This window comes from Candida oxycetoniae (genome assembly GCF_023343755.2).
Source record: "Candida oxycetoniae strain CBS 10844 chromosome Unknown scaffold54, whole genome shotgun sequence".
Lineage (NCBI taxonomy): Eukaryota > Fungi > Ascomycota > Pichiomycetes > Serinales > Debaryomycetaceae > Lodderomyces > Lodderomyces oxycetoniae.
The window spans coordinates 27,808-47,558 of record NW_026055461.1 but is presented as its reverse complement, the minus strand read 5'-3'; the positions used below and the strand labels follow the sequence as shown (position 1 = coordinate 47,558).

General features: G+C 35.9%; 8 protein-coding genes across 8 annotated transcripts; 2 read left to right on the top strand and 6 right to left on the bottom strand. All coding sequences in view use genetic code 12, as the record gives it.

Moving 5' to 3' along the window:
- Window positions 1–1,363: 1,363 nt before the first annotated feature.
- RPD3 (Rpd3p) lies at window positions 1,364–2,857 on the bottom strand (the record flags this gene model as incomplete). Its single annotated transcript, XM_049324708.1, has 1 exon — window positions 1,364–2,857. The coding sequence occupies one exon, from the start codon at window positions 2,855–2,857 to the stop codon at window positions 1,364–1,366; it is 1,494 nt and encodes a 497-aa protein (XP_049179569.1).
- A 396-nt stretch (window positions 2,858–3,253) lies between these two features.
- On the bottom strand, window positions 3,254–4,279 carry ALG5 (dolichyl-phosphate beta-glucosyltransferase; the record flags this gene model as incomplete). Its single annotated transcript, XM_049324707.1, has 1 exon — window positions 3,254–4,279. One exon carries the CDS (start codon window positions 4,277–4,279, stop codon window positions 3,254–3,256), a length of 1,026 nt encoding a protein of 341 aa, XP_049179568.1.
- A 911-nt stretch (window positions 4,280–5,190) lies between these two features.
- CET1 (polynucleotide 5'-phosphatase) lies at window positions 5,191–6,939 on the bottom strand (the record flags this gene model as incomplete). The annotated part of the gene is made up of 1 exon (XM_049324706.1): window positions 5,191–6,939. The coding sequence occupies one exon, from the start codon at window positions 6,937–6,939 to the stop codon at window positions 5,191–5,193; it is 1,749 nt and encodes a 582-aa protein (XP_049179567.1).
- Window positions 6,940–7,279: 340 nt separating this feature from the next.
- On the bottom strand, window positions 7,280–8,515 carry IDP2 (isocitrate dehydrogenase (NADP(+)); the record flags this gene model as incomplete). The annotated part of the gene is made up of 1 exon (XM_049324705.1): window positions 7,280–8,515. The coding sequence occupies one exon, from the start codon at window positions 8,513–8,515 to the stop codon at window positions 7,280–7,282; it is 1,236 nt and encodes a 411-aa protein (XP_049179566.1).
- Window positions 8,516–10,563: 2,048 nt separating this feature from the next.
- On the top strand, window positions 10,564–13,791 carry GEF2 (Gef2p; the record flags this gene model as incomplete). The annotated part of the gene is made up of 1 exon (XM_049324704.1): window positions 10,564–13,791. The coding sequence occupies one exon, from the start codon at window positions 10,564–10,566 to the stop codon at window positions 13,789–13,791; it is 3,228 nt and encodes a 1,075-aa protein (XP_049179565.1).
- A 67-nt stretch (window positions 13,792–13,858) lies between these two features.
- Window positions 13,859–15,680, bottom strand: KGF56_003377 (uncharacterized protein; the record flags this gene model as incomplete). Its single annotated transcript, XM_049324703.1, has 2 exons — window positions 13,859–15,511; window positions 15,651–15,680. The coding sequence occupies 2 exons, from the start codon at window positions 15,678–15,680 to the stop codon at window positions 13,859–13,861; spliced, it is 1,683 nt and encodes a 560-aa protein (XP_049179564.1).
- Window positions 15,681–16,494: 814 nt separating this feature from the next.
- On the top strand, window positions 16,495–17,718 carry KAR4 (Kar4p; the record flags this gene model as incomplete). Its single annotated transcript, XM_049324702.1, has 1 exon — window positions 16,495–17,718. The coding sequence occupies one exon, from the start codon at window positions 16,495–16,497 to the stop codon at window positions 17,716–17,718; it is 1,224 nt and encodes a 407-aa protein (XP_049179563.1).
- Window positions 17,719–18,337: 619 nt separating this feature from the next.
- Window positions 18,338–18,868, bottom strand: PGA22 (Pga22p; the record flags this gene model as incomplete). The annotated part of the gene is made up of 1 exon (XM_049324701.1): window positions 18,338–18,868. The coding sequence occupies one exon, from the start codon at window positions 18,866–18,868 to the stop codon at window positions 18,338–18,340; it is 531 nt and encodes a 176-aa protein (XP_049179562.1).
- Window positions 18,869–19,751: the final 883 nt, after the last annotated feature.

The window sequence follows — 19,751 nt, the reverse complement described above, 5'->3', positions numbered from 1 at the left end:
TTTCAATATACTCGGATGCTACCATATGCGGTTTCAGCTGCAAAAAAAAGAAAAACAAAGAACAGGTCATATTATATTTGTGTAACGTACATCCTATATGCAAAAGAAACACTCATCTCGGAAGCGCACCGTTTTGATTTTGGAATAGGGAGAAGAAAGGAAGAACAATTAGCCATTTGCCATTATAGGAAGTTTTTTTTTCTTTTCTAGCAGGCAAAAAGATGAGTAGGTTACAAGCGGGCAATATGACGCACAACAATGTTAATCCTCCCCGCCCTTCAAGCCGACAACAGCCTCTTGCTATTGTCCACTGATGCAGCCTCGAATATGCGTTACCTTCTATTCTACTACGTAAAAAAAAAAAAAAAAAAAAAAATATTTTCACCAAAGCTGTTTAAAAATCGCCCATAGTAATTTAATATTTAGAGACGAAAATCAACAGTGTAATTGACCAAAGGTTGTACTTCGTATTATTTATGTTGTTCCTGTATATATATAATTTTTTTTTCTTTTTTTTTTTTTTTCACAATTTAGCTACAGGGGAACAAAATACAAACAAAGAAAAACAACTACTGTAAAAATTAAGGTTGAATAAGGTAAATTGGATTCCTATTCTAGATTTATTTTTTAAGGGTGACCAAGAAAAAAAACTAAATCAACTTGTTTTCGTGCTCATAATATTAATAGTACACTGTAAATTTTATTACTATTTTTTTTATTATTATTTAACTAGAGCTACGTAATAATATAGTCGATTACTCTAACCCCTAATCTGAAGTCTTTTACACCAATGTTCCATTTTATATAGCTGCAAACAGTTTTATCTTTATGGTTAGGAGTTTATATTTATATTAAATGCATGGAATTGCCCATAGTAAAGTGTAATTTTTTTTTTCTCTAACGAAACCAATTTGGAAGTAAGACACCAAAATGAGACACCAAAATGAGACACCAAAATGAGACCACACCAAAGTGAGACCACACCAAGGTGAGACCACCAGAATGAGACCCACAACAACGTTGTTTTATTCTGTTTGATGTTGTTCCAAACCTCAACTGAATCTAGACTTTCATTTAAATCCTGATCCTTTGTTATTTTTTTCTAGTTTGTTTTGTCAGTTCCGTTGTAGTATATAGGGGACTAGAACCCCGATTTATTATATAAACTTCTGCTTGAGCCTGAATATAATATTTGTTGCAAACAAACAAGTTTTACTCCTCATCGCAATGTGGTATCCGTCCATGTATTTTCATGTTAACCAGAATAACTCATCAAAATAGTAAAAACAAACAAATCTTGAAAACAAAGGCAAAACTACAAATCATATACTCTCTTTTTTTCCCTTTCCCATTCCAAATATCCTCAATCTTGTTTGTTTAATGCTTCAATTTCAGCTTTTTCATCTTCATATAGAGCTATTGCTTTTGGTGTCTCCTCTTTCTCCGTCTTTTCGCCGCCTAGTTTTGCTATTGTTGTTCTTTCTTCATCAACAACAGTTGTATTGGTTGCAGCCATCTCCTGTTCAAATATATTTTTCTCGCCTTTATCTTTCTCTTCGTCATTAAAAAATTCAGCTTCGTTTTCTACTATTTTATCTCTTTGCATTTGTGATCCGCCTTTTGTATCTATTGCATCTGGCATATCTTCATCTATGTCCCCTAGATCCTCCTTGTCCATCGGAACATCATGCATTTGAACTGAAGGTGCATGTTTTGTATGATCTAGATTTGCAACCACTTGAGTCAACAATTTATCCAAGTATTCTTTTGAGTTTGCATTATTCATGTTTGAAGATCGTACGTCCAACTCATACACTGGGGCGTAATACTCATAATATCCATTATAAGGTAGCTCTTTCGGTAGTATTACTCCATTGCATATACCCGTCTCAAATGCCCATGTCCTTGCAACGTTTCGAATCGTATAACCACCTCCACCTAACACAATCATCGGTAACCCCAAGGATCGTACAAAATTAACGCAATTGGCGTGTCCTCTCATTGATAAATTGAAGGGGCCCAATCTGTCCCCGCTCAACGAGTCGCCACCACACTGTAAAACTATTGCTGATGGTTGGTACCAATCGACAATTCTTTGAATAATTGGTTCAAAAATTGATTTATACGAAGCATCGTCTATACCATCTCTCAAGGGAACATTTACTGAATGGTATTTCCCCTTACCAATTCCAATATCTCCAACATTCCCCGTTCCTGGAAAAAACTCACCAAATTTGTGGAAAGAACAAGTCATAACTCGGTCACTGGTGTAAAATGCTTCTTCAACACCATCGCCATGATGAACATCAGTATCAATATATAATACTCTTGGATGTTTTCGAAGTAGTTCTATTATTGCCAATACAATATCATTTGTGTAACAAAACCCACTCGCTTCAGACTTCTTAGCATGATGTAACCCACCAGCATAATTTATAACAATATCGGCACTTCCGTTATTCAACCTCGCTGCTCCTTCCATTGACCCACCACATGATATCTTACAAAATTCCCCCAACCCGTCAAATACAGGACAATCTTCTCCAACATTAAAAATCTGGGCTTCACGCGGAAACAAGTGCAAATTATCAGGTGTAACTCGATCAATAAAATCTATATACTCATCACTATGAAACTGTGTCAATTCCAAATTGGTCGCTGGCTCGGCTCGGTATATTTCCATTTTCTTGTATAGTTCATAGTTCATTATTAGTGAGTGGGTCATTCTTATTCGATGAGGTTTCATGCAATGTCCCGTTCCATAGAAATAATTACCTACATCTTGGTCGTAGAAATACGCCACTCGTCTCTTTTGAGGCAGAACTTTTATCTCATCAAACGGTTGTTCGACATACATAACTAAATAGATCTTCTAAATATATTCGATAGTGCTTGCTAAATATCTTTTCGGAACAATAACTCACTAAAAGTATAGTGGTACTAGCCGTTTGACGTTGACGTTAAACGTTGACGTTGACGTTGACGTTTATCGTGAAATCGGACTTTAACAAGATAGTTGCATTGCTCGATTGAAATGAAAAAAAAATGTGTAGCAGGATTTTGACAGAGAAAAGGAAAAGAGAAAAAAAAAAAAAGGATAAACGCCAGAACATTGTGATGATGATGATGATGATGATGATGATGGGGTGGGTGATGGTGGGTACCAAATCTTATTTCTACATAGACAATTTTTCTCTATATTCTTCTTTCTTTTTTGTTTTTAATCATTACTTCAGCCATAAGTCTTATAAGCCTACTGTTGTTTCTTGCCAGCTCTTCCACACTCGTCTATTTTATAGACTCCAAACAAATATGCCAATCTGGTAACCACTAGATCTATAGCCATTGCAATTGAATCCCTTGCTAAATCAACTTTCGACCCGTCGACTTCTTTCCAAGTCACGGATATTTCTTTCATCTTTATACCTTGCAATTCACCTAGTAACAACACTTCCACATCGAAGATCCATCTCTCTGTATGCATATGAGGAAAGATTTTGGCAACCGCTTGTGAATTAAACATTTTGAATCCACATTGTGTATCTTGAATCTTTCTTATTCCAAAAATGAAAACCAAAGCATGGAGTCCGTACATGAGAAAATTCCTTATCAATGATCTATTGACAACTGCGTCCGTGTTCACCATATGTGCTCTTGATCCAATGGCTATAGCAGGTTCATTTGAAAACTGTTTCAAATAATTTATCAAATGCTTGATATCTGAGAATTGTGTTGCTCCATCAGCATCGGCAAATAATGCATACTTGCCTTGAGAATGTAAAAGACCATGCGTCACTGCACCTCCTTTACCTCTATTCTTCTCCAATTGAACTACTTTCATTACGTGTGGCTTCAATTTGTATTCGTTTGCCACCTTAATTGCAAAGTTCGATGTACCATCACTGGATCCATCATCGACTACTATTATTTCATATTTTCCACCATGGTGCTCTTCAAGGTACACAATTGCTTCATCCAACATTCTCTTTAACCTAGAAACCTCATTATAACAAGGTATAATAATACTAATATCAATATTACCACTAGATGCGTTTGTTGGGCTGATTATTGGTGGTAAACTGTGTTTTCTTTCAAGACCCAAATTTTCACCTCCATCGTTTGTTCTATAGATTGACTCACTAGGTAGGTGTAACCGTGGCGTATGGGAAAAAAATACTACTGTGCTATACGTTAATATCGATAGGACAATGATCGCTCCAAGAGCGTAACATAGCACAATCGGCTGAAAAATGTCAGGTATTGAAGACTCGCCAAACATGGCTGGGTTTGAAGTGTGAAAATAAAAAAAAAATGAATCGGAAAATTGATATTCCGTGAATACTAAAGGAAAATAAATTGAAAAAAAAAAAAAAAAGTGCCAAAAATGAAAGCACATCACGTGGGACGTGCCATTGTAATGTAAAACTAAGGTCATTGTTGGTATAAGACTCACAAAGTGTGTTGTTCACTTTCTGAGCCCTTGTCTACCTACATCTTTTTTTTCAATGTATGGCCCTTGAAAAAGTAAAGTTGGTTTCAATTAGCAAAATCTGAAACCAATTTTGCATATCTTACCCCAAACGGGGAGATGAGATGCGCAAATTTTTATATTCATCATTAGACCTAATTTATAGCAAGCAGTACTTTAATCAGCTCTCCCGTCTTAGCGAGTTCCCATATTCTTTGATTTTTTTTCTACCCTCCTCATTATACATCTGCTATTATCCATTAAATCCCTCACCTCACATACAATCAATGGACCTTATATCGTGAGCTGATTGCAAAAAATCTGCGATTTTCTATTTTCTGGTAGCATAAAAATTAAACCTTTAAATACCAGACCACCATGAATAAAACCCAAAACTTCCCCAGTCTAGAAAGTACTTATCTTTTGATTATCTTTACTCTTTATTCTGACATTGGCGATATAAAATGGACATTTATCAGATTTTCATCCCAAACTAGACAGTTTTTTAAAAAACTCTTTTCCTCAGTAAGAGACCATTTTGGAAACGTCAAGGTGAGAGAGTTACATATCCTGTTTAACAAATAATACATAATAGTTACAGAACACACACACACACACACACACACACACACACACACACACACAAACAAACAAACAAACAAACAAACAATACATGCAGCAATGGTGGAGGTGAGGTGAAACTTGTCTTACAAGGCCCCAAATTACCCCGCTAATTTCGTGACTCGATTGTTAATGACCCTGGAATTGTTCAAAAATATCTCAACCAATTCTTCTAATCGAAAATTATCAGTGCCTGAAGTGATCTTATCAATAGCACTAAAAATCTCGAGCGCGTCAACCTCCATTTCAATCTCATACTTGGTTTCATGGTTGACTATTTTCTTACCGGATTTTTGATTCTTGAATTCTTTAGGCACGAGTACTCTAGTCAAGTCAAATCGTGAAATTGTTGGCGTATGAGTCCATGAAGTTCTCTTTTTCTCGCGAGTTAATTGTGGTGGTGCATATTTGGTAATTATGGATTCTATATTTGCTTCTGGTACAGGAGTTTCTAACGAGAGTGAAAGTCGGAGATCATACATCGACTTGGGATCATGGATATACAAGTCTCCAATACGATCTTTTTGAATTGCCGTGAATCGCGCAGGTTTGAGTAAATTGTCTTTGGAAACACGCACTCTTCGCAACTGTTCATTTTTACTACCAATCTGATAAAATGAATCTGTTTGGTCCGATTCCAAAATATTAAATTTCCGTTTAGGCGTATTCAGTGCCATTTGGGGACCCTTTAGTTTTTCATCCTGATGTTGCCTTTCTAGTTCTTCAAACAATTTGCGAACATCGTTCCATGCAATTTCTTCAACTTCCATGTCAAATTTTATATTTGATGGATTATTGTAAATACACTCAGTGGTTACATTCAAGTTCAAACGGTTCCCCGTTCGTTTATCTATAATTTTACCAAATTTCAATTCTAGCTCAACGTTTTTGCGGTTATGATCTTCAATGTTGGCAAAGTTGGCATAAATCCACTCAGCTATTGTCCTGGTTACTGAACTAGGTGGCATGACTCCGGTTATACTACACTGCAAATCGACATATCTGGTTGTAGTGTGGTTGAATACCGGTTTCAGGGATATCTTGGTTGTCGGTGTCATAGCACTTCCACCACCAACTTCATCTGGTTGCTGTTGCCAATTCTGTTGTTCATGCGGAGGAAACCATCTTTGTGCCCAAATGGGTGGTGTATCGTAACGCTTTGGCTTTCGTGACTGTTTTAGTTTTTGTATCTTGGTTAAGTCATCGTCGTCAGCATCATAATTATTGTTATTATTGTTGGTGTTGTTATTGTTGTTATTGTTATTGTTATTGTTGCTATTTTCATTAACGGCTGTTACCAAGGACTCGTTGTGTTGGATTTTAGTGGATTCTTGATTCAGCGTAGTTGTTTCTCCTCGTTTGGTCACTATTTCTTCCTCTTTGCTCATGGACAAATCTGAGTCTGTATCATTATTGATATTAGCTATACTATTACGTTTTGAGCTGGGTGCTCCACGATTTGCGCTTATTGGGGCAGGTTTTTCATTCAAACTAGGTGAACCCATTGCACTAGATGGTTTCTTAAACTGGATATGTCCACTAGGGCTCATCTGCTGCTGCTGCTGCTGCTGCTGAAATGGCTCCTGTACTTCCAGCTGGTCTTCCTCATTTCCCGCATTTCCTGTTTTATCCTGTACTGAGTCATTTAGCATATTTGTGATACTGTGTCTCTGATGAACAGACTGAATAGATGACCTTGTCGAAGAAGGTGTCGGTTGAGGTGACGTGTTTGCAAGATGAACAGATTGTTGTGTCGGGGCTATTTTGGTAGTCGGCGACACTAACTGTTGCGTATCATTTTGATCCTGAGATGGTGGAGAATCATCATTCAAAATCGACCCTACATTCATTGCAACTATGCAATTGACATGGGTTAAAACTTTACTAAAGTTGTATTCTTTTCAGTTTTTTTATTGTTTTCCTCTGGGTTTATTAAATCTTTTTTCTGCTGGTGAGCATATTCTCGCTCGCTTAGGCTTTGGAATTATGGCCACTGAAAAATTTGCACTTTTTTGAACAAACAGGAAAAACAAGAGAGAACAAACAGGAAAAGTCGGGGACAGACACACACACCCCCACCAAACTTATGCAGTTGAAAAAATATTGTTTCTACATATACACTGTTTTTACATATACACACACCACACACACTTCTATTTATTTATGTATTGATTTAATTTTTTTTTTACTTTAGTTCAAGTTCTTTTTCAAGCGTGCGGCAACATCATCAATAAATTCCTCGGTGGTAACATAACTAGACCTATCGGTTTTCCCCTGGGCCAAGGCTAGATCTTTTGTCATTTTTCCATCGATTGCCACGGTATCGATAACCGCCTTTTCCAACTCCTTTGCAAAATTAACTACATCAGGAGTATTATCTAGATTACCTCTTTGTATTAAACCTCTAGTCCATGCAAAGATAGAAGCTATCGAGTTGGTTGATGTCTCTTTACCTTGTTGGTGCTGTCTATAATGTCTTGTGACAGTACCATGAGCGGCTTCCGATTCAAAGGCTTTTCCATCTGGGGTTACCAATACCGAGGTCATTAAACCAAGGGAACCAAACCCTTGAGCAACGATATCTGACTGCACGTCTCCGTCGTAATTCTTCATTGCTATGATATAACCACCTTTCGATTTTAACATTTGTGCAACCATATCATCAATTAATCTGTGTTCGTACCAAATGCCGAGTTTATCCATTTCTTGCTTATACTTGGTAGCATACAAGTTTTCAAAAATGTCCTTGAATCTTCCATCGTATTTTTTCAATATGGTATTCTTGGTAGATGAGAACAAGTTCAATTTCCGATCAATGGCTAATTGGAAGGAGCTTTCTGCAAAATCGGTGATTGACTTGTCTGTATTGTACATTGACAATGCAACACCAGCCGAGTCGAATTTATATACGGGATACTCGACGACTTCGTCGCTACCTTGTGGTTTGAATACCAATTTCAACTCTCCAGCCGATGGTACAATAATGTCGGTAGCCTTATATTGATCGCCAAATGCGTGTCTTCCTATAATGATAGGTTTTTCCCAACTGGGAACAATTCTTGGGATATTATCAATCACAATAGGTTCTCTGAAAACAGTACCGCCGAGGATATTTCTCAAAGTACCATTTGGTGAAAGCCACATTTTCTTCAAGTGAAACTCTTCAACTCTTTGTTCGTCGGGGGTTATTGTAGCACACTTGATACCTACACCATATTTCAAAATGGCATTAGCAGCATCTACAGTTACTTGGTCTTCTGTCTTGTCTCTATACTCAATACCCAAATCGTAGTATTTCAAATCGATATCTAGATACGGCAAGATTAACTTATCCTTGATGAATTGCCATATAATACGAGTCATTTCGTCCCCATCCATCTCAACAACTGGGTTTTTGACCTTGATTTTAGGAAATTGAGTTGTCATCGTCGTTATTTAATACAAGTGTGGTTTAAAAGAAAATGGCTTGAACAGAAATACCTTGTTGTAAATAGTTGGATACTTTTTAGATGGAAATAGGTGAATACAATCGAACTTATAAAGCCTCTGGGTCTAAATCGATGAAAGATCGGATATATATATATATATATATAAGATTGCAGAGAAGGACAGAAAAAAAAAAAAGGCCAGGATATTATTTTAAAGCTTAGACGCCGACTCTAAATGAAAAAAATCTGATGCATTAGTAAGTGATGTGGGGTAGCTCAATGTATATGACTTAATAAAACAATGTTTTATACAGTAGTTGCGCACACTCCTTCATTACAAAGGTGGACAAGTAACAGGAAATGGGAAACGGGAAACGTTTCAGTTGGATAAAACTGCCATGCTTAGGCTACCTCATTCCCAAATACACTTTGTTATTATTGGAAAACTAAACAACAAATGTTAAATTTTACACTTTTGTATACTCCGGGACTATATTTTTTGAAAACTCCGGAGATGATATGATTTTTTTTTTTTTTTTACTATAGTTTTCGGAAAAAGTTGAAATTTTCTCGGATCTTATCCGATCAAGAATATAGATGGCAGGATAAGTATTTTTAAAGGAAGTAAGCTCTTTGCTATATCGGCACTATAGAAAAGACAATAGACTTTTGACATCTAAGCACTAAAATCAAGAGCATCATATACAGTATTGTCTCTCTCTTTCTTGCTCTTTTTTTCTCTCTCTCTCTTTCTCTCTCTCCACAATCCTATGCTACTTAAACATCTCGCCTATATAAAAACATCCAAATTTAGTCTATTGTTTGAAAAAAATCTTCAAACCTTTACAGCATAAATAAAACAAAAAAAAGAACACCTTATTAATAATGAATCGTTTATTGGTTTGAAGTTTTACCCGATGAAGAAGAGATTGGATAGTTGAACTAACTGGTGCGAGAGAACCAATAGGAAAATAACGAGTTAACAGTTTTTAAAGTCATGCAGTATCAAGCATCTCACTGGCTTTTTTTAATGATTAACAGAAAAATTGTTGTTAAAAACTATGCATCAGGAACAAACTAGGAGGGGACTTCTCTCAGCTATACTTATTATGTTAAATTGAATATAATTTAATAGGGACAACAAATGCCGACAATGATACCGAAACTGGTAAGTCAATAAACCGATTGAACTTACCCCTTTTGGATTAAAATCACACAAGTAAAATACTCGAGTTTCAACTTGCGACATCCAAAAAAATTTGACTCCTTTTCTTTGATGATTATTATATATAAGAGAGAAACAAAGCTAATAGGAGTCTATGTAGTTTTTGTAAAATGTTACAATAATGAATTTCTCTTTCCGTATTTTTCCTATGAAAACGGAAAAAAAAGTAATGCACTAGAGTGTGAAGAACTAGATTTCAATATACCGACAGTGTGCTCTCCACCATTACCACCATTACAACCATTACAACCACTCTAATCTCATACATATTTTCCCCCTCCTCTTGCCCTTCCCCTTACATGTTACATATATCGAAAAAGTTTGCATAGTCACACCAGAGTATCCTAAAAGAGAATCCCAAAGAAGAATTTGAAAACATTCATTTGGGGACTAAAAAAAAAAAAAATAAACGAAAAGATGAAAAAAATCAACAACTTGATTTTTATCAATTTTTCGCCTCCACATTACAATTTTTTTGTATATACCCAAAATTAAATTTGGTGATATGTGTAAGTTGATTTATGGCTGGTGAGAGTTTCACCAAGATCAAGTTGTATTTCTAAAATTTTTAAAACAACTCTAAGAAACAGAAAAACCGATTTTTTCTATAGATTTTATAGGTTGTAGTACTCTTATTGGGAATGTCCTTTTCTTTTGGTTTTTTGTTGTATGTTTAATGTTGGTATGTTGATTGTTCGTTTATGTAGTTGATTGCCCGTGTAAAATAAGGTTTCTCAAAAAAATACTACTTGTCTGATGATTTTTCAAACTTTTTTACACATTACTTGTTTAGCAGGGAAAAACTTTCAATCTATGGCCAAATGTCGAACGAAAACCAACCTTCACCAGAGTGGTTTATAGAGAAACCATGTCAAGAATCACCTGGTGGTGGTGGCGGCGATAAAACAAGGGTTAAAAATAATCCAGATTGTTCACAACTGGTGCAGGGATTATCATTTCTGTTGAAAGAAAGTCGACCCTCTTTCTCACAACATGAAAACTCATCACATTTGAGACCTTCGCATTTGAGACCTTCGCATTTGAAGCCATCTCGGTCTTTTGATACTCATTATACGACTCCTTTGTCAGCAAGGTCAAATGATAAAAAATTTAGTCTTACTGTACCATCAACTCCAATGGTGTTGGACAATTGCGAGCATTCCTCACTCACAATCAAGCCATCATTGGCAAAGTTGGATATAAGATCTCAAACCATCAAAGGAACAAACTTACTCAACTCAACTATTTTGAAACGACATAGAGTCAATAAAGGAGGTCTCGATGATGATAATACCAACGCTAGTGACAATGAGGCTATCTCTTTATGGACTTCCAAAACCAATGACTCCTATGCATCGCAACTACTTGCCTCATCCATACATCAGCCAATCACACAAACAATCCGAGACTTTTATAACGATTTTACAACTATAGATTGGACTAAAGCATATTTAAATGGGAACCAATTCAATTACTCTTTGGAAAAAAGTAAATGGTTTGATGAAAATTGGCACAGGGAGAAGAAAGATAACTTTAAGGATGATGAATCGGTAGATCAAAGTCAAAAGATCCCTTTTTGGCAAAAACAATATTTTATCTTGGGTAAATGGATACTCATTATACTTATCGCTTTATTTTTTGCAGTAATAGCCTATGTTATCGACAAATTTGAATTGCTTTTGGTTGGTGCAAAGTATGGCTATTGCCAGACAAATTGGTTTGCTAGTCAAGTTTCTTGTTGTGCAAGTGTTAACCATAAGCATATGATCCAAGGACAACTGCAATTAAAGCAACTACAACGTTTTACTTCATTCTCAGAGGAGCCTTGTCTCCAGTGGATTAATTGGTCACATTTTTTTCAAAATCTTTGGATTTCTCAGTTTATCAGATTGGACTATGTCATTTACGTTGCCTTATCGATTGCTTTAGCATTATCGGCATGTTTGATTACATTATCTACCAAAATTACAGGTGGTGCAATGGATGACGAGACTGCTTCACCAGCTCCGGCTTTTTCTTCTTCTTCTTCTTCTTCTCCTCCTCCTCCTCCTTCTTCTTCTTTTCCTCCTCCTCCTCCCCCTCCTCCTACTCTTCCTGCTTTGACAACAGACACGGCTACATCCTCCAAACACGAGCACAATCGTATAAAGCCAAGAGTTATTTACACTGCAAATGGATCTGGTGTGCCTGAAGTTAAGACTATATTATCCGGATTTGTTATACGTCGGTTTTTAGGGGCTTATACTTTGGTATCCAAGACTATAGCATTGATTCTTGCTATTGCATCAGGTATGGCATTAGGTAAGGAAGGACCATACGTTCATTTGGCTACTTGTGTTGGAAATATCACCTCGAGATATTTTCCATTCATTTATAATAATGATTTGTTTGAAAAGCAAATCTTATCAGCTAGTGCATCCGCTGGTGTGGCCTTGGCATTTGGATCTCCCTTGGGTGGAGTTTTGTTCATATTGGAGGAAATTAACAATTATTTACCAAGCCATCAATTATTTCAAGTGTTTTTTTGTGCAATCATTTCAACATTGTTTCTAAAGTTTATGAACCCGTACGGTACAGGGCAAACGGTTTTATTTGAATTAAAGTATCATTCAGATTGGAACCCAATGGAATTGTTATTTTTTGTGTTTATTGGGATCTCCGGTGGTGTTTTTGGTGCTGCGTTTATCAAGTTTGCTATTTGGTGGCCCAAGAAGTTTAGAACTTTAAAATATATCAAAAACAATCCATTGTTTGAAGTGTTTCTTGTTTCTGCATTAACTGGCCTAGTTACTTTTTGGAACCCTTACACCAAGCAGGCCTCAGCGGAATTGGTTCTAGATTTGGCAACTTCATGTTCTGAAAATGAATTGGATAGATCTCTTTGCCCAAGTACCAAAGAGCAGTTTGTAAATGAACTTGGCACATTGTTAGTTGCCTTTATCGTTAAAGTAGTGTTGACTTTTATTACCTTTGGATTGAAATTACCGTGCGGTATATATGTACCCTCAATGGTAGCAGGTGCATTATATGGACGCATTTTTGCAATGTTGATCCATTACTTTGGGTTAATCTATAGAGATCCAAATTCAAACTTGGAAGGTTTTATGTGTATGCCAAACTCGATAGACTGTGTTGATATGGGGATTTATGCTATGATTTCAGCAGGCGCATTCATGGCTGGTGTAACAAGAATGAACATCACTATTGTCACTATCCTATTTGAATTAACGTCGTCATATACTTATGTCTTGCCCATTTCCATTGCTATAGCGGTTGCTAATTGGTCCGGAGGGTTACTAGAGAAGAACTCGCTTTACGAATCGTTACTCATAAGTAATGATTATCCTTTTATGTCACCCGAAACGGAACCAATTGATCCTAGAGTAGGTGCCGTTGACATAATTAGCAACGATTTGTTGCCCCCACAGGCAAAAAAAACAGCCACGGTTACAGTAAAGAATTTGAATTTGCATACTAAAATTTATATTGATCTAACCGAGCTGAACTTGGTACCTATTGAAGTGTTGCAACAAAAGTTGGGCATGCTTGCTGATAGGTGTTTGCTAGATGGTTGTATACCCTTGATCAAAAATCAAGTTTGCGTAGGGTTGATTTATTTCTCAGAGTTGGAAATATGTCTTGATAGAATTTGTTCATTTGTTCAAGAATATGGATTGAGAAGTGACGATATTCATTGTAAAATGATTGAAAATGGTGAGACTAGAAATAGAAAGAAAGTTGTTTCTGTTCGTGAACAGCAACAGGACTATTTTAGCTATGGCTCTTTTGTGGAAGAAGAAGAGGAGGAGGAGGAGGAGGAGGAAGAAGAAGAAATCAACTGTATTCTTGATGAACTCACAGACTTAACCATGTATGTGGATACCAAGCCCATCTTTGTAAATCATGATAGTCAATTATCTTTTGCACATTTGATTTTCGATAGGATTGGTAACAGAGTAGTGGTTTTGTTGAAGGAAGGGAAGTATTATGGAGTATTGCATAAAAAAGTATTGATTGATTATCTACGTCGAACTGATTCTGGGACATAACAAATAGAAGAAGCAAAAAAAAAAAAAAAAGATACAAGAACATATTGTCTATAAAAGATATATTTAGTTAAACTTGATCTTTAATAATTATTCTTAATTTACAGCAAACGTACAAGTCAATTATGATAGACTTGAATAGTTGTAAATTTCTAGGTAAAGTTTGATAATTGAGATATTTCATTGATGGAACATCATACCGTTTTAAGAGCTCGTCCCCTGGTATTATTACTGGTATATTTTGCAACTTTTTCAATTCAATAGAGTCGAATCTATAATTTTCGAATTTTCGCCATTGTTCTTGGTAGGTATCGAAACTTGCATATAAATATGTGATTATGATCATGAATGGTGGATTATCAAGTACATTGAATTTCATGACAAATTGTGACATAAAATGAACCAAGGACTCGTTTAACTCCGGCGAATGATGAAAGAACTGTAGTAGCAATTTAAGAAAAGAATTGGAGAATGGTAACTTTGCGTCAAATCGGTTTGCCTTTATTGCGGAGGAATGTTGCATAATGATTTGCTTGTATCGTGAGGACACTATGTTGGTATTATTTTCGACTATATTCATTGTTTGTGTAGCCACATTTGACATTGCTTGGAGTGTCTGGTTTGTTGAATGATCCTGGATACCTAGTAGTTCGATTAGTGCAGGATCTCGTTTTTCCATTATAAAAGTTAAATGATTCAACAATTGATTCAAATGCAACTGTCTTTTTTCGAATTTACAAATCATGTATTTCAACATTGCTTCGTTTGTTATAAATTGTTGTAAAATTTCCGGGGTGTCGATTTCTTGAAAAGCTGTGAGGATTGAATTGACTAATTTGTCGACATCAATACGATAATTACTCATTGCATATTCAAATCTTTTTATAAATATTTCATTATAGTAAACATGTCGGATATCAGTACTACAAAATTCCATTGTGGGTAATAATAGTCTTGTAAGGATTTTCTGATTTTCTGGATCAGAGTTATTATTCAGCTGGAATAAATTTGCATAATACAATTTCAAGAAATGTTCAATTAAGTCAGTTCTGTTCATGAGGTATTCTTCTAATTCTGGGGATTTTTTAGTCAAGTGATTTAATTTGACCCAGTTTGAACAGCATTCTTCTTGATACTGGTGGTTATAAAGAAGCATCGATTTCAAAATGTTGAAAATCGGTAATTTATCGTCATATGATGCTAGTTGGTTCACATAATTTGTAAAGTTAGACGCAAGCAAACTAGTGTTTAGTTGATCTATAGGTAACCAGATTTGGAAAATTTGAAGTGGAAAGTCTTGACAAAACTTCAAAGTCTCTGTAATGAATCGATGAAGATAAGTGAGTTTGTATCCGATTATCTGATACTGATGTTGGTAAGGCTGAGTAAATGTAAATAAATGATACCCCAAAATTTCACCAATTGCAATAACATCATACTCTGTATCTTGGCATTTTTCTCCAGCTTCACGCAATTTCAATGCGAATTCTAAAAGCAACTTCATAAAATGACTAATCTGTTCAAACAAATCCAAATCACTAGTTTCTAAGCCAGCTATTTCATGATAAAAACCATGGTGGATCATAATTGAAATATAGTCATTTTTTGACTTTTGATTCAGACTACCTGCTAGCTCTTCAATTTTGGCCAAGTCTCTTAATTTCAAGACCAAATCATCTATGTAATGTTTCCTTTCTAACAATGATGCATTCGGTGTTTCATACTATAAAAAAAAAGGGAACAAAAAGGTATCTTCCATGTTAATAATAACAAATCCTCTTTCATTTCTAAAACCGCTTTAGTCTTAAGCGGTATTTTTTATCTTTTTTTTTTTTTTTTGCAAAGTAAGTGGCTACACATACATTTCTACGATATTCTTCAATTGGTTTCATTAGTCGGTCTAGATAGAATTGGGAGTAATGTCTACCATATTGAGATTGTTGAGGGGTAGGTGAACGTTTATCTTTAAAGAATAGAGCTTCTATTCTTCCCATTAGGTTGAAGGTATCGTTGGCTACTGTTGATATGCTCATGTTTAAAGGTATGATTTATTTATTTGTTTCTTTTCGGAAAATTTGTTATCGAGGTTGCAAAATAAATGTTCCAAAATTATACAGTTGGTAGCGGATGGTAGTTTATAGGTTGACAGGGTTACCCACAATAAAAAGGGGTAGAGTTTAGTGACACCTGCAGCATTCAATTTCACACGGGTTTAGTTTGTTTCAGATCAAAGTTTCATATTCAAGTAATCCATGCAACACTATCGAGCGACACTATCGAGCAGAGCGAGATAGTGGAGTACATTGATTAATGACACTATCTAACGACACTATCGAGCAGAGCGAGATAGTGGAGCACATTGATTAATGACTATCTCGCTCTGCTCAATAGTGTCGTTAGATAGTGGAGCACACGGGTTTGATAGTGTTGTAACAAGCCACTGAGTGCTACTCCACTATCTCGCTTCGCTCGATAGTAGTATCTCGCTCTACTCAATAGTGTCGCGCGCAAGAATAAAATAGCTATTAATACACTTATCCTACACACCTAATATCCTCTTTTTTTTGTTTCAGCTAGTGTTTGTAAACTTGTTGAAACAGGTCAGCTAATTGATAAAAACAAATTTACAAATTACTATAAATCTACAAGAAAAAGATACATTTTAGAAAATAATACAAAGAAAAAAGGGACACTGCAAGTTTCTTTATGATGTATACATATAATAAGTTTGGTTCAAGAACTTCAACCACCCCATCAAACTCACTGGTATCCAAACCAACTGTTTCTCGTATATCATCACGGCAAAACTCTAAACACAAGTCATTTGAGAAGGATAGGGAAAGGGACAAGGAAAAGGAAAAGGAGAAGGATAAGGATAAGGAAAAGGAGAAGGAAAAGCTGGAAAGAGAGAGAAAAAATGAAACAATAGGTACAGATACCACCACCACCACCACCACACAACAAATCAACTATACCAACCATTACATTCACACAGGTGAGTATTCGACTAAATTCATACGCAATGTGGCAAACCCACTAGATGGGTATCCCAAACTAGATAAATTGCACCAACTAAAACGAAACCAAATACTCAAACATGCAACAAAGGCTTATGGTGTACGTTGCTCAACAGAGAAAATAGTACCAACAGTCAACAACTGGATCGATAGATATAATTTAAAATTTGATGTTATAATGATAGGTGCTTTGGCCGATAATCAACTTATTCTTCCTGTGTTGAACAAACTACCCATCTACAAATTATGCTCAAAACCAGGTTTTCTTTTCATCTGGTCAACTACTCAAAAAATTCAAGAATTAACTAAACTACTCAACAATGAAAATTTTAACAAGAAATTTAGAAGATCTGAAGAACTCATATTCTTACCTGTTGATGATAAATCACCATACTATCCAAAACAAACAGATTCTGCATTTGAAAAATCCATTTTAAAGAAACAACAATGGCATTGTTGGATGTGTATCACGGGAACAGTTAGGCGTTCTTCAGATAACGATTTAATTCATTGCAATATAGATACTGACCTACAAATCGAATCTCCAGGTTCAAATGGCACCTCTCCTGCTTCGCCGCAGGGACGAAATGCGTGTCCCGAACAAATCTATAAAGTTGCTGAAAATTTCTCCAATTCAAATAGAAGATTACACTTGATTCCTTCACATTTGGGATTCGATACTCACATCAAGTTGAGACCAGGTTGGGTTATTATGGGTCCCGATGTATGGATCAACAATTTTGACCCACAAAAGTATTATGAGGAGTTGGGTAACAAGTCATTTGTTAAATACAAACAAGTCAATGCTGCAGGGGGTAGTAATTGTATATCAACACAATATTTGGTTCCTCAATCTAATGAGATTGAAGATTTGAGACCTAAAAGTCCAATCATAACCACAAAGAGTGGTTGAATAATCAAAGAGAGAAAGAGATCAAAAACAAAAATAAATAAATAAAGGAAAAATCTTCTCTAGTATGCTAAGTTTCAATGAAATCCTTGAGAAAAATCAACATTTTGAGTTAGTATAAATGAATCGTTAAGATGATAAGCAAAATAATTTGTATATCAGATATTTTGATGAATGTTGGAAAAAAAGGAAGTTATCAACATAGTTTTAGAACTCTGAGTGAGCTGAGTTAAAGGTTTTCATCATAAACAAAATAAATAGCTAAGCAACTACTATTAAGAACACATACTCTTTAAACTGTCTAGCTTAACAGTGCTAAAAGAAAAGAAAAAGTATCGATGAGTTTGAAAAAAAAAAAATGAAAAAATGAAAAATGAAAAATGTTTTTCTTCTATGGAAACATCCAGAGGAGTGTGCGAACTAACATAGTAATTTAATAAATTAATTTTTTTATCGAGCATATAAAAACTATACATATTAAACAAAGCTAATCTCACAAAATTAATTAAGCAATAAGACTCTTCATTATCAAGAAAACCTCCTTTACTGAAGCTAAAACTTGAAAAAAAAAAAACAGAGAATACTTGAAAAACAAAAACAAAAAAGAGTTAAAACTCCAAACTTACAAGAATAACAAGGCAACCATGTAGCCGAATGAGGCACCAGCAGCTAAAGCGACACCTTGGGCAGTGAAAGTAGTGGTGTTTGTAGTTTGGGTTCCAGTTTGGGTTCCAGTTCCAGTCTCTTGTGATGTGGTGGTGTTATGGTGAGCAGTAGCATTGGTAGCGGTATGAGGTGTAGTAGTATTATGAACAGTTGTAGTATCGGGTTGCTCGGTAGTAGTTTCCTGAGTAGTAGTATCCTGAGCAGTAGTTTGCTCGGTTCCTGTACCTGTACCTGTACCTGTACCTGCACCTCCAGTTTGATCTTCGGTCACAGTAACAGTTGCCTGTCCTGTTGGTTCAGGTGCTGGTGCCGGGGCTGGTTCAGGGGCTGGCGCTGGTTCAGGGGCTGGTGCTGGTGCCGGGGCTGGTGCTGGTGCTGGTGATGGCTCTCCGATAACCTGAGTGCTAGTGAGTGGTATAAGAATTGTAGTTTGAGCCAAGATTGTACTAGCAGATAAAGCGATTTGAATTAAAGTAGTGGACCTCATTATTCTTTTTTTTTTCTTCTTTTCTTTTGGTTTGGTTAAACCTTAGTCTTATCTCCAAAGTTGAGAAAAAAAAAAGAAGCAATACTTGCAAATATTCGCCATTTTATTCTTTCAAGAAATGTAGTGGCATATATGTTGGACATCCCTTGAAAGTTCCCCCTGTTAAATTGGGAAAGTATAGGAAAATGAAAACTTGAGGTGTCAGAAAAAAAAAAAAAAATAAAGGTTGCAGAATTTTGCAGCCAATACTTAACTACTAGCGCTACATGTCAGGTTTACATGAGAAAGACTCTTAGATGGAGAAAATTACTCGAATTTTATTTTGCCATTAAGTATATTGACACATGAATGAGGCTGTGTTTTAATGCTTATTTTTATAATTGTTTCTAAACTAGTTTCCTACAAAAGTAATACGGCAGCAATATAAGCCAATGATCCAGTTGCCAAAATAGACAGTTGCACTGCATTTTCCTGAGAGTGGACGAGTTGAGCTTTTTTTTTTTTTTTTTTGCCTTTGTTCAATTCGGAAGTGGACTTAGTTACTGGCGTGGGTTGAAGGGGGGGACCGCTCTTTGTATTTTTTTGTCGCGGTAGACGGGTTCGCAATTAATTTTACACCGCTCTTGCCTGCACCTGCGACAGAAGTTCCACCGCTAGTTGCTGTATAGACAGCGCCAGTAGTTCCAGCATTAATAAAACCTAATATTGAAGTTTGATGTTATGGAGCATTACTGACATGACTTTACGCTAAATGCGTGAAATAGAGAATAATTAACAAAAATAAGTGTTTCGCAAGGTGCAAAAAAGAGAAGCAAGAACAGACACCTATCGAGCAGAGTGAGATAGTGGAGCGGCACTGATTAGCCTGTTGTAACGCTATCTC